The 11,830-nt window shown below is 32.8% G+C and overlaps 1 protein-coding gene across 1 annotated transcript; it reads right to left on the bottom strand.

Moving 5' to 3' along the window:
* Positions 1–1,568: 1,568 nt before the first annotated feature.
* LOC149795576 (uncharacterized) lies at positions 1,569–11,830 on the bottom strand. The gene is made up of 2 exons (XM_089965413.1): positions 11,061–11,830; positions 1,569–3,590 (listed from the first exon to the last, which is right to left on the bottom strand). The coding sequence occupies exons 1-2, from the start codon at positions 11,593–11,595 to the stop codon at positions 3,031–3,033; spliced, it is 1,095 nt and encodes a 364-aa protein (XP_089821539.1). The 5' UTR covers positions 11,596–11,830; the 3' UTR covers positions 1,569–3,030.

Genomic DNA, 11,830 nt, shown 5'->3' with positions numbered 1-11,830 from the left:
AAGTTCATGCAGTACATTATCAATTCTGATGTTGTTGTTGTTGCAGGATTAACGTCATTTTTCAGTACTTGATAGGCTATATTTGGTGGAGGAAGAACCCAGGAAACCCTAGGAAGAATCCTCACTGCAGAAAGTTATTGTCAAGTTTTCTCACATGCTCACGTTGGCCGAACCCAAGACTCGAACCCATGCAGACAGAGATAAGAAGTCAGTGCGCTGTAAAGTGGGCGATCTACATTTAGTATGCACTTCTGAGAGAGAGAGAGAGAGAGAGAGAGAGAGAGAGAGAGAGAGAGATGTAAGATGTAGCCGTTTTCATTTTTCAACCTCCACATTGGAGAGAATATTTGTTTACCTTTATGTAGCTTTTGTGTACTGTGGCTGACATGTCTTTGGGTATTGTACTCGTGCAAACTGTACATGATCTAAGCTTACAGGTAACCAAAACGACTCTTCCCATGTATTCGAAAAATCAGTCTGCATTAGTCTAAAGGACACCTTTTTTCAGCAGTTATTAAAAAAGGAACTGAATTTTACCAGAGTAGACATACCAGCTAGCTTCTGAAGGTGTAATAAATGAATTTAAAATATATATAAATTTATAACTGCTCATAGTTTTACAATCGACGTCTGAAGCCCAGGAAGTGAAAATGACCAAGAGGAGCTAGCAGTATTTGGAAAGGAGCACGTCAGAAGTAAGGCCAAGCTGTTTAGTCTATAACCCAAATTACACCCATTAATCATACACCAGAATAAAAGGAATTAAATGTTCTTTTAACAAGATCTAAGATATACAATATATCTTTTAAATAGCTAGTATAACCAGTGAGGAAAACCGGAAAATTATTTTTCTCTAAAACTCTAAAATGCAAAATATGAAACTGTAGAGCATCACCTACGGCTAGCGAATTTATCCACTCCACCATCCGGAGTCCAAATCGATTCTGAAGGTTCATGACTTCATGAATCATATAGAATAGGAAGTTAAATTCCTATACAAGACCATTCGAATCAAGTATGCAGTTTCTACCTCAAAATCGTAACTCGAGTATCTCAGATACATTGTTTGTTTGTTTTATAATAATGTCAGAAAGGTTTGTAATAAGGTATTCAATATTGAAATATCCCGTATAAATTAAACACTTCTACCAATATAATTTATTTTCGTGGATACTTTAATTCTTTAATGTACTGGAATATAGTTCCAAAATTGCAGGGAAAAGGGTAGTTTGTTAGCAGTGGTCACCTTTTACCTTACATAAATTGCAAAAGTGCAAACGAAGCTACTGAGGTAAAATTTGAATTATGTCGGATAAGAGCTGAAAATGTTCTCAATATTTTCATAAATAAATCATTTTTAAAAATAATTAAGTTAATCATTTGAGTTTGATCATTTCTAATTCTCCTTTAAGTTACTCCAAAACCATGAAGTGAGTATGACAAACATAAACGGAATAGTCAAATGTATAAACAGAAAGATAGAGAATATATATATATATATATATATATATATATATATATATATATATATATATATATATATATATATATATATATCAACAATAGTGTCTAAATCATTTTAGTTTTATTCATAATTTATGTAGATAAAGTATGCATTTGTTATACAAATGGCAAATTAACAACTTTGCGAATTATATTGTGCATATTCAACAGAAAGCAGCCAATTAAAACTGGTCAATTCTTGTAAGTTTTCTCAGGCTAAATAGCATTTCCTTATTGCAAGTGTGACACTAATACTATTAAAGAATGAAAAAGAAATCATGCCACAACCACGTTAAATACCACTATATATCTGAAATTAAACAGACACTTTTAATATTTTTGGACAGCCGTCCTCTTAAAATATAACGACAGTAAGAACTACCTGGTAAAAGTCAGTTTTGATAGTCCTAAATTTAGAAGATATTTTGGAAACGAAAACTACCGAAAAAATTGATTGTACTAACAAAGATGGGGAATAAAAATGATAACGCTGCCGTTTATTTTTTTCGAGCAAAATCGATACGATTCTCCTTTATTGCACCCAAATATATCATTAAATTATTAAACAATAATAACGCACATTTTGCAATAAGTATTTATGTATATATATAGTCACTGCTCTTCTCGTCCGGTTTTTTAAAGTCCGAAATGTTCTGATATATAGGTAGATAAATAGGGGTCTAGGTTGCTAGATAGACTGAGATGGAGATATAACGTCAGACAGACTCGTACACGAGAGAGAGAGAGAGAGAGAGAGAGAGAGAGAGAGATGGCTGAGCACAAAAATTATGAGATGGACATTGATAAATAGATGGATGGACGGACGGAATCATTGACAGATAAATAGATACAATACAAAAGTAACTGCATATATTAGGAAGTGGGGGACTCGTAATTTATGTTGATTAGGGGACTGCTAATTGATGTTGGAAAGAATTCCACTTGATTTTCAGAATCAAAATACTGCGTGGTCAAGATGCAAACATTTTAGTGAATTAACTAAACTCAGATATTTCTAGATTAGATACTATACTTAAAAGCATATGACATTCTTTAAAGACTAGATTGTTTCGGGTTTAATTTTATATTCTCGGCATGCTAATGCAGATTGTTATTGTATAAAATCGTCCATTAGCATGACTTCATTAGACCTTCAATGGCTGCGAAAACGACTGCCGCAAGCAAAACCTACTATACAGAGCGCAAATGATGCGACATAAAGCAAAATTATCTTCATAATTCTTAATAAATTTTCCCTTCCAGAATTTAAATCCCTCGTCCCTGCTTCCACAAATATTGGTATATTGTTCGCATTAAAATTTAAAATGTATAAAGTATTCGATGGGTTTTGAAAGGTCGTCTAGAAATTCAATATTACGTACTAGAGATCCATGTTAGCAGACAAGCTAATACGGCATAATTCAATTTGTATCCGTTGATGAATTTCAAGCAGTGCGTATCAGACTTCGTTTTAGAAAGAAAAAAAAAATCTTAAGAAAGGAGTTGGATTGGGTGTCTATTTTCATGTCACCTCGCTTGAGAAAAATACGGGTAAAACATTGGATGCTTGTGTTCAAAATAGGCAGGGTGGGCCTTCAAAAGACCAAGAGCACTGGAAATGTTCTGATTTGAAAGATACGGATGCAGGGTTTGTCCATATAAGATTCCAGGCGGATATGCGGAACCAAATGACGTCAAACTTCCGGCTGACGTTGGAAGTGTGGGACTATTTACATCCATGCCGGGATTTTGCTTCTTCCATTTTGTCCGACGATTTTGAAACCATATTTTCACCTGTGTCTCCGTCAGATTTAGTGCAAGTGCCAAGTTAAGCCGCTCACAAACTGAAAGATACCTCGTTGTCTTGAACTTATTCTCCAACGCAACCAACTGTTCATAGGTAAAAGCTGTTCTTGCCCGTCTCGGTTTCCCATGGGCCTTATTCGAATCTGTCAATGACTTGTCTTCGTTGCCTTTATCTTCTTCTTTCTTGCTGTCCATGCTGTGACTGTCGTCGTTTTCCTCTACTTCGAAACTTTGTCCACTATCATCATGGTCGCTGCAGCTTTCGACCTCCAGATTGGAATCTGAAAGAACAGAATTTTGGAATTTACTGTAATTATCATACGATCAGCTTACGTGAATGTGACCTTTATGATGATGAAACATGCTTACCTGTGTAATTAAGGTATATATATATATATATATATATATATATATATATATATATATATATATATATATATATATATATATATATATATATATATATATATATATATATATATATATATATATATATATATATATATATATATACATACATATTTATAACACATTAGAAACACTCAGATTTGCAACGTGCTTTGCGTAATTGTAGATTTGCCTGTCCACATGCGTGGCTTTACTTATTACCTTTGGTATCTTTGAGTTTTTTTTTTCCTGATGAAAATACACTTTGTCACGTGTGTCAGCTGGAAAGTTCGTAAGAATGAATCGCTTTACTAACCCTTATTTAATGCCTTCCATTCCCTTTTATCCTAATTAATAAATAGTGTCCTTTATTATACACAATTATTCACAATGACAATGCAAGACGGGTAACATTATTGGAATTACATCCTACTTTCTTTAAAAATAATTTTAAAATAAAGCTCTTGATACTTATTAAATTTTAAGTTACAACTTTGATGTTATTTTATTCGTAGCTTTCATGTGCGGTGTTTTGCTAAGAATGATATAGGACATCAAAATGTAATTTATTAGTGAAATGGTTTCATTTTGTGTATATGAATCCGTTTCTGTATTGTATGCTGTAGAATATGAACTGCATACGACTCAATGGCTTTACATACAAAATAAAAGTTCTCATCGATAGTGTCAACGTCTTAATTCTTCCTTTGCTTCAAAATGGTGTACGTTTTGTATATAAATCAGTAACACGACCTTACTAGGAGACAAGAAACAGTGTACGAGACTTTTGCTTTTAGGAACTTAGCATGTTAAGAGGCCAGGCAAAACAGAAAGGCTACATGTGTATTAACCTTTAATCATATATTCTCTATGCTGAATTGCCGTAACTCCAGACTCGCGAAATATTGCTTTTACGTTGTAGCCACTGATAATTTCATGCCGCGAAACTCGCATGATGGCTTTTCTTAATCACTGTAATCTTGGCAATGAATTAGTCTTCGCTAAAGTAGCAGCAGGGATGTACACTCCGGAGACACGTGAGATTGTTCCGATTTCTTTTAATGTCTCAGTCATCTCCGGCTCCTTCTATGTAACTCCCTTGTGATATAAATCTGTTTGTGTCCAAATAATTAAAGGTAATTAGGCCCCCACATAAAAGGTTTATCAATTAGCTGTTAGACGAGCTATTGATAAGGTATCTGTGATCAAATTCATGACTAGTTTCTCACATTCTTCCTTCATCTCCTCTATCAATTGCGTGATTCTACTTATAAAAAGTGTGCTAAGCGAACCTGCTTCCGAATCTTAATTGCGGAAAATTATCGTTAAAGTAGAAGTAAATTATCTATGAAACATTTATCATCGTTTATCGCAAAGTGCACTTGCTAATCATGAAAGACAAAGGCAAAGTGTCGCACGCCATTTCATGTCTGCCTAATTCGATTAGCTCGTTAAAACTAACGAATGATTTCCTACGCCATCATATTTACGTAATTAAAGACAAGACGAAGCTAATTATAAGCTACAGAATGAGTTTTACCCTCCGTCACCAATAACATGAGATGATTGCTTAACACTTGCCTGACAAATTACGGCAAACATAAGGAATTTGCAACCTGACAGGATCAAGTTTGCTTGATGGCAATCAACATAGCACAAGCTTCAGGACTGCAAACATTCGGCCTTGACATTGTGACGTTTTCATTTAGACTTAATCTTTATCAGTCGATTTCCAAGTGTGTACATTACATAGTACTTCACTAGTGATTGCGATATTTTAATTTATTTTAATGACTATCATTTTTCCATATATTTAACGTTCTTAAATATTCTAACATATAGTTTCATAGATTTCGTAAGGTTCAATACCCTATCTCAACATTTGCTGGAATCCTTAATTCGCCGCTCATTTCATATCAGATTATCTAAATCTCGAATTATGTATAGGTATGTGTGTATGTCGTGGTAACGTGTGGAGTAATCTGTAAGATAGACCGTGAAAAGAAAAATAATAAATTCGAGGAATATTCTCTTTTAATATTTTCTGAGAAGATTCATGTGATTCCTCTTCTTGGAGTTGCATGTCATCATTAATGGTACGTGTAGAAGTCTGACAAACAACAGCAAGGCAAGTTTCAATATTTTAGGTAAAATCTGGAGTTTTCTTGAAATAAAAATAACATTTTAGACAATGCAGAGCACGCCGCTGCACAAGGACTCGTTAGATAATGGCTTTGAAAGAAAATCTAAAAAAAATACGTAAGTGACAAGCGAAGTAAGAATTCCTTTTTAATGCGGAAATTTGTTCTTAAAAACCAAACTGTCTTATGTTATATGATGAATTTCATCTTCCTCTTTAGAAATAAATCGAAAATATAGCTGTAAATTTATATCGATTTTGAGGGTCACAGAAACAAAAGTTATTGAGCCATGCGCGCTTGATTTAATTCTGCTGGAAACCATGTTTTTCATCAATCAACATGCCATGCATGAACCACTTATCGTTAATTTGCTTCCTAAACAAACGCACGTTTTTTTTATACCTGCCCTTCACTTAATCGATGTTTAAGTTCACTGGGGAATATACCTCTTCAACATCTATACTTATTTATCTATCTTTCCCCCAATTCGTCAAGGGTCACGTGTTTATATCACAGTAAACATTATTTTTTTCAAACAGTAATTTAATCATTATATATTTTTCAACGGGGGTCTATCTTTTGTGTTGCCTATACGCATCGAAATACAGTATGGCTCTTTATACAGGTTTATCATCCTTCGTCAACCAATATTACAATAACATGAAATAGCCCTTAACTCTTGTAGGCTTACCTGGTTAAGTGTATGCGGCGATCAAAGGAGATTTTTATATCTGATCTAGATACAAAAATATATTTTAAATTTAGTTTAATAAATATATATCTCTCGTCATAATCAAAAGAAGAAAAAAACTGTTGCATTGACGTTTATTATAAAGTTTGTTTTGTTTTGCTTTTTGTTTGTTTGTTAGTTTGTTTGTTTTTCCAAACGTGCTATACAGACAGTCAAAGAAGTTGAGAATGTGTAGATTTAAGTGTCAAGTCGGCCAGTCAAGTTGGTACCCATTTTGCAAAGGTATCCTAATTAGCGGTGTATCTTAGGCTTCATTAAACGCATAGTCCTTAATATTGGACGAAATAAAGGACGAAACAGTCCTTGACATTTACAAATTACATAATGATTGATTACCAATTCTGAGTCGCTTCGTTCTTTCAAAAGATTGCAGATAACATGATTTACATGTTACGATAATTTTAAACTCTTTGTTGATTTGGCAATTGATTCATATATATATATATATATATATATATATATATATATATATATATATATATATATATATATATATATATATATATATATGCAGACATACAGATAGATAGATAGGTAGGTAGGTAGGTAGGTAGGTAGATAGATAGATAGATAGATAGATAGATAGATAGATAGATAGATAGATATGTAGATAGATATATGAGATTTTTTTGTTTAAACGTCAAGTTTTAGACAAACATTTAACCGATCCATTATACAGTGTCATGTAAATTTTCTTTGGCAAATGAAGAACTGTATAACAAAAAACTGAAACTATATTATGTTCTCACTACTGAGTTCTTTTTTTTTAAATTGCGCAGGGCTAAATCATGTAGTAAATTAGTTCTTTGTACAAGTTAAAATAGCACACCATTACATTTTCATTAGGTCTTCAAACATGTGTTTCTATATTCTTTGTACAACTCATTTATTTTTGCCACAGCAAACCAGTTTTTTTTCTTCTTCTGAAACCAGTATTATATCCGTCCAATTAAGTTTTCAAATGAACCATTGCCTCGAATAAATATTGCAAACATGAATATATGGTACACTCAATTAAATTCCTCTTAGCAAAATAGAAAGACTCCAAGAAACCGTTTAGGTGTCAGTTTCAAAGAAGAATTATTCATTAAAACCATTTTCTAGAAATGCACGGTTGCGTGGTGCGTGACTGTTTACACCCATTAAATTCAACTTCTAATACTGCTGGTGGCCAACAAAAAAATTACAACTGTTTTGTATCAAGCATTTAAAAATATACAAATGGTTTAGTAGTCGAAAACCAGCTGTTACAATATGGATACGAGATCTGTTCTATGCTAACGTAAAAAAAATCAGACCGGCAAAATAGATATAAACTAATTATATTTATTCCTTTGTGACGTCTATGTGTTTAGGAACACAGTTCTGCCGAGTTTGAGGTTAATACATGTGACCTGCGTGGGATAAACTCTTTATTTTTTTTCTCTCTGTGTACAGTATGACATGAGGTGATTTTACCTCCTGGTAGACCTGCTGTAACGTCATCTTACAAAGGAAGACCGTGGTTCCTGCAATTGCTTAACAACGTCATATATGTGTTTAACAGCGTCTAATAATGATAAAAATGAATGGAACATCGTACGTAACTAATTTGCTTAGTACAACTCGTCCTTGGTAAATAAAACGATAATTATTACATATTATGTATTAGTCAGTTTAGAAAAAGCCAAGTTAGTTTTCCTACATCTTTTGACGCTTGCGCCGGATAAAGTACGATCTCTGCTGGCTTTTTTAGTTGTTTTGTTTTTTTTCTTCTTCAATAACTGGACAGTTTTAGATTTTAAATTCATGTTTTCGTGTGTAATCAATACATCTGTCTGAAGATACAACATTTTAAAACTTTCCCCACGGCACTAAAAATTTCAGATTCTTGGTTCTGCTTTCTGAGTCAATCAGCATCTTCAAAATCTAATTTTCGATTCAAAGTGATAATTTGTTTTGCATCCTGTCGTCTTACATCTGTATTAAGTTCTATAAATATTTGATACTCCCTAGTGTGTGAAGATGAATATCATTCGTAGGCTCATATATATCGATTTTTCTTACAAATAGTATTAACAGGTAACCTTATCAAATATGAACATCGCTGAAGTGAGTGGATGGGGTTAGAAGTTAAACAAATGTTACGGATATCATCTAACACAAATTGGTAATATAAAATTCAAAGTTGAATATTAACGACAATTGTTTGTAAACTGTTTGTTGCTTTGTTTTGGTTTGTTTGGGGTGGGTGGTTTAATTTTGTTTGTTTTGTTTGTTTGGTTTTTGATTTATAATAATTAAATGAAATAAAATTAATAATTAGTACACAGTCTTTCATACTTTATTGATTTTAATTGAGTTTGTTGATTTTGTTTTTAGCCACTTCACTTATTTTTGGGTCCTAATCCTTACAGAAACATCAATAATTATTTTTGGGTCCTAATCCTTACAGAAACATCAATAATTATTTTTGGTCCTAATCCTTACAGAAACATCAATAATTATTGTAAGAATATGCTGTTTGAAACGTTCAACATTGACAATTCATCTGATATTTTAAAATAGAATATCAAACCCAGTTAAAGAGAGGGAAAAAAAAAACAATCTTAGCTCTCCAGCGATTTGTAGACAGGCGCAGCTCAGACCAAGTATGATCAACAAGAACGTGATGACCTAAACTTCAACTGCAATCTTCTCGTACAATAAATGCACGTGCCCATTAGGCTTTTTATAACCAATATTTCTAACGTTTTACTTTATTTATTTTATTTTATTTTATTTTATTTTATTTTATTTTGGTGGTTTAGATACCCAATGAATAATGCCTAAAAAAATATATCTTTGTCAGTTAGATTTTCCATTAGATAACTATCATTACCTTAATCTTCGATCGCCCTGTTCTGAAACCTATATATGTTTATCAACACTAAATAAGCCTGTTCTAAAACCTATACATGTTTATGAACACCTATTCTGTTTAAAGATTTTTCGAGAGCTATAATAGGTAATGTATATATTAACTAAAGTGCAAAGAAATATGTAGCTCTGGTGCCCCATTTAAACTATATCAAGTGTAAAACAAACAGATGTTTAGCACGATCAAGACATCACGTACTTTCACATGGTATATTTAAATGTTGTCGTCGTCATGCGTAAAACAATGTATTCAGGTTGATTAATATGGAATATGGACGGTCTTTACTTTTGGGGTGGGGTGGAGGGTGGTGGTAGTGGATTATTTCCTCATGCAATGTTCTTTCCTCATATTCAAGTGCAGACGACCATACTGTAATAACTGTAAGAAATTCAACCTCAGAACTGAATAGACTGTATATAGATTGTACATTCTCTATCTTGCGCCAATGATTTTAAAATCAAAAAGTCTTAGTTTTGACCTACAGAGTAGTTGATACTTTACTAGGTGTGTTTTGCCATGCTTTTATAAACTTATATACTGAACTTAGTGGTACGTCTATTTGTTCTAAGTTCGGAAAGAATCTAGACCAATAATGATCTTTTATGTTAATTGGTTCCAAGTATGGAAAGAATACAACCCATTAATGGTGTTTCACTTTAATTGGTTCCAAGTTTGGAAAGAATATAACCCAATAATGATGTTTCATTTTAATTGGTTCGAAGTATGGAAAAAATATAACGCGTTAATGATGTTTCTTTTTAATTGGTTCAAGTATGGTAAGAAAATAATTTATTATCACTGTATCATTGTGGTTGGTACTGGTGAGAGAAACTCGTTTCCAATGTTTAATTTTCCAAGACAAATCAAATCAGATAGAACACTGTAAGATTATGCTAATATGAAATCTCTTTGCAAAATATATTTTTCCTTCTATCTAATATGAAATCTCTTTGCAAAATATATTTTTCCTTCTATCTAATATGAAATCTCTTTGCAATATATATTTTTCCTTCTATCTATAGTCTGATATATATTCATTTTTTTATCCATCTTTGTTTTAGGTTTCAAATAACTTTATATATTAAGTCAATCTATCTCGCTTTTGTGCAGTCGACTGTAGGATTTTAGTAGCATTTTGTTTTGCGTCTTAAAATCAACACAAAAAAAATCAGAAGTGTGCAGCAATTTAAGATTTTAAAATTGATGGTCGAGAAACAACACAATATTTGTAAGGATTTAGCTGATGTTGGCGTGAGTATCTTGTTACTGATTGACTTCGGTCATTTGTGTTCGTAAGAAACTTTTGTTTTCAAATCACTGCTAAATCATTCCCATATAAGTGCCAGCAAAGAAATGCCGCACGTGCATTCATATGCTGAATATTTGTTTCCTAAAATTTCTTTTACAAAAGACTGTTTCATTTGAAAATGTTTTTTGATGCTATTAGTTTTCTTTTCGAAAAGACTGACATCTGGCACGTGCAAACGACGTGTTGAAAAGACTGATATACGGTACGTGTAGATGACATTTTAAAATTACTAACATGCGGTACATATAGACGACAACTACCAACCTGAATCTTCAGCGTCACAGTCTCCATCCGAATCTGTGCTGAAATCTTTTGTCGTCGGTCTTGTCAACCAGGGATGCCAGACTCTCTGAGAACTTGAATTTGTCCCTACAAATTTACTTGGATCTAGAATATCTGCGACAAAAAACGAGGTGGACTGACACTTAGGTGGGGTTTCAACCCTCTGTCTTTTAGAGCTAGGTTGACAATCTTCTTCGTTCTCGTCTTTGTGTGACGTATTTGCACTTCTTTGAGAACAGTTTGTTGAAAATTCTTTATCATAATTGTCATTATCGACTTTTGTATCTTGTTTCATTTCAGCTCTTTTACCTTCAATATTATCTGTATCTTTCTTCTTTGAAACTTCTGCTACTGTGTTTAAACTTCTTTCTTCACTTTCGGATGAATTGTCTTCGTTTTTGAAACTTTTCATACTGTAGGCTGATAGTATCTTTTTCACTTCGTCCTTCATTGTTTCGCATTTTGAACGTTGCAGTGAGTCTGTTAGATCAAACGGATGCTCCATTTTTCGTGACATGTTATCAAGGCTCCCACACTAATAATAATAATAATACAATACTTCCTACAAAATCTTTACTATATTATTTTTGAAATTCAGGTGAAAGGAACATAATCCGTTAAAATATCATTCAGAATCCATTTGTGTCTCTTGCCAATCTATGCATTTCAAAGCCCAAAATGAATTTTTATACAGAGCTAATTTAACTCCAACAGCTGTGTGTTTAACTATAATCCTTCTAACGCCTTGGTAA

The sequence above is a fragment of the Sinohyriopsis cumingii genome, chromosome 7 (genome assembly GCF_028554795.1).
Source record: "Sinohyriopsis cumingii isolate HCF-2022 chromosome 7, ASM2855479v2, whole genome shotgun sequence".
NCBI classification, from domain to species: Eukaryota; Metazoa; Mollusca; class Bivalvia; order Unionida; family Unionidae; genus Sinohyriopsis; species Sinohyriopsis cumingii.
Note: the sequence above shows the minus strand (reverse complement) of the source record. Positions and strands in the feature narration are given on the sequence as shown.

Coding starts and splice junctions, on each gene's coding strand:
- LOC149795576 (XM_089965413.1), bottom strand. CDS start 11,595: ATGTCACGAAAAATGGAGCATCCGTTTGATCTAACAGACTCACTGCAA. Junction 3,591..11,060: donor CTGTGACGCTGAAGATTCAG/GTTGGTAGTTGT, acceptor CTGTTCTTTCAG/ATTCCAATCTGGAGGTCGAA.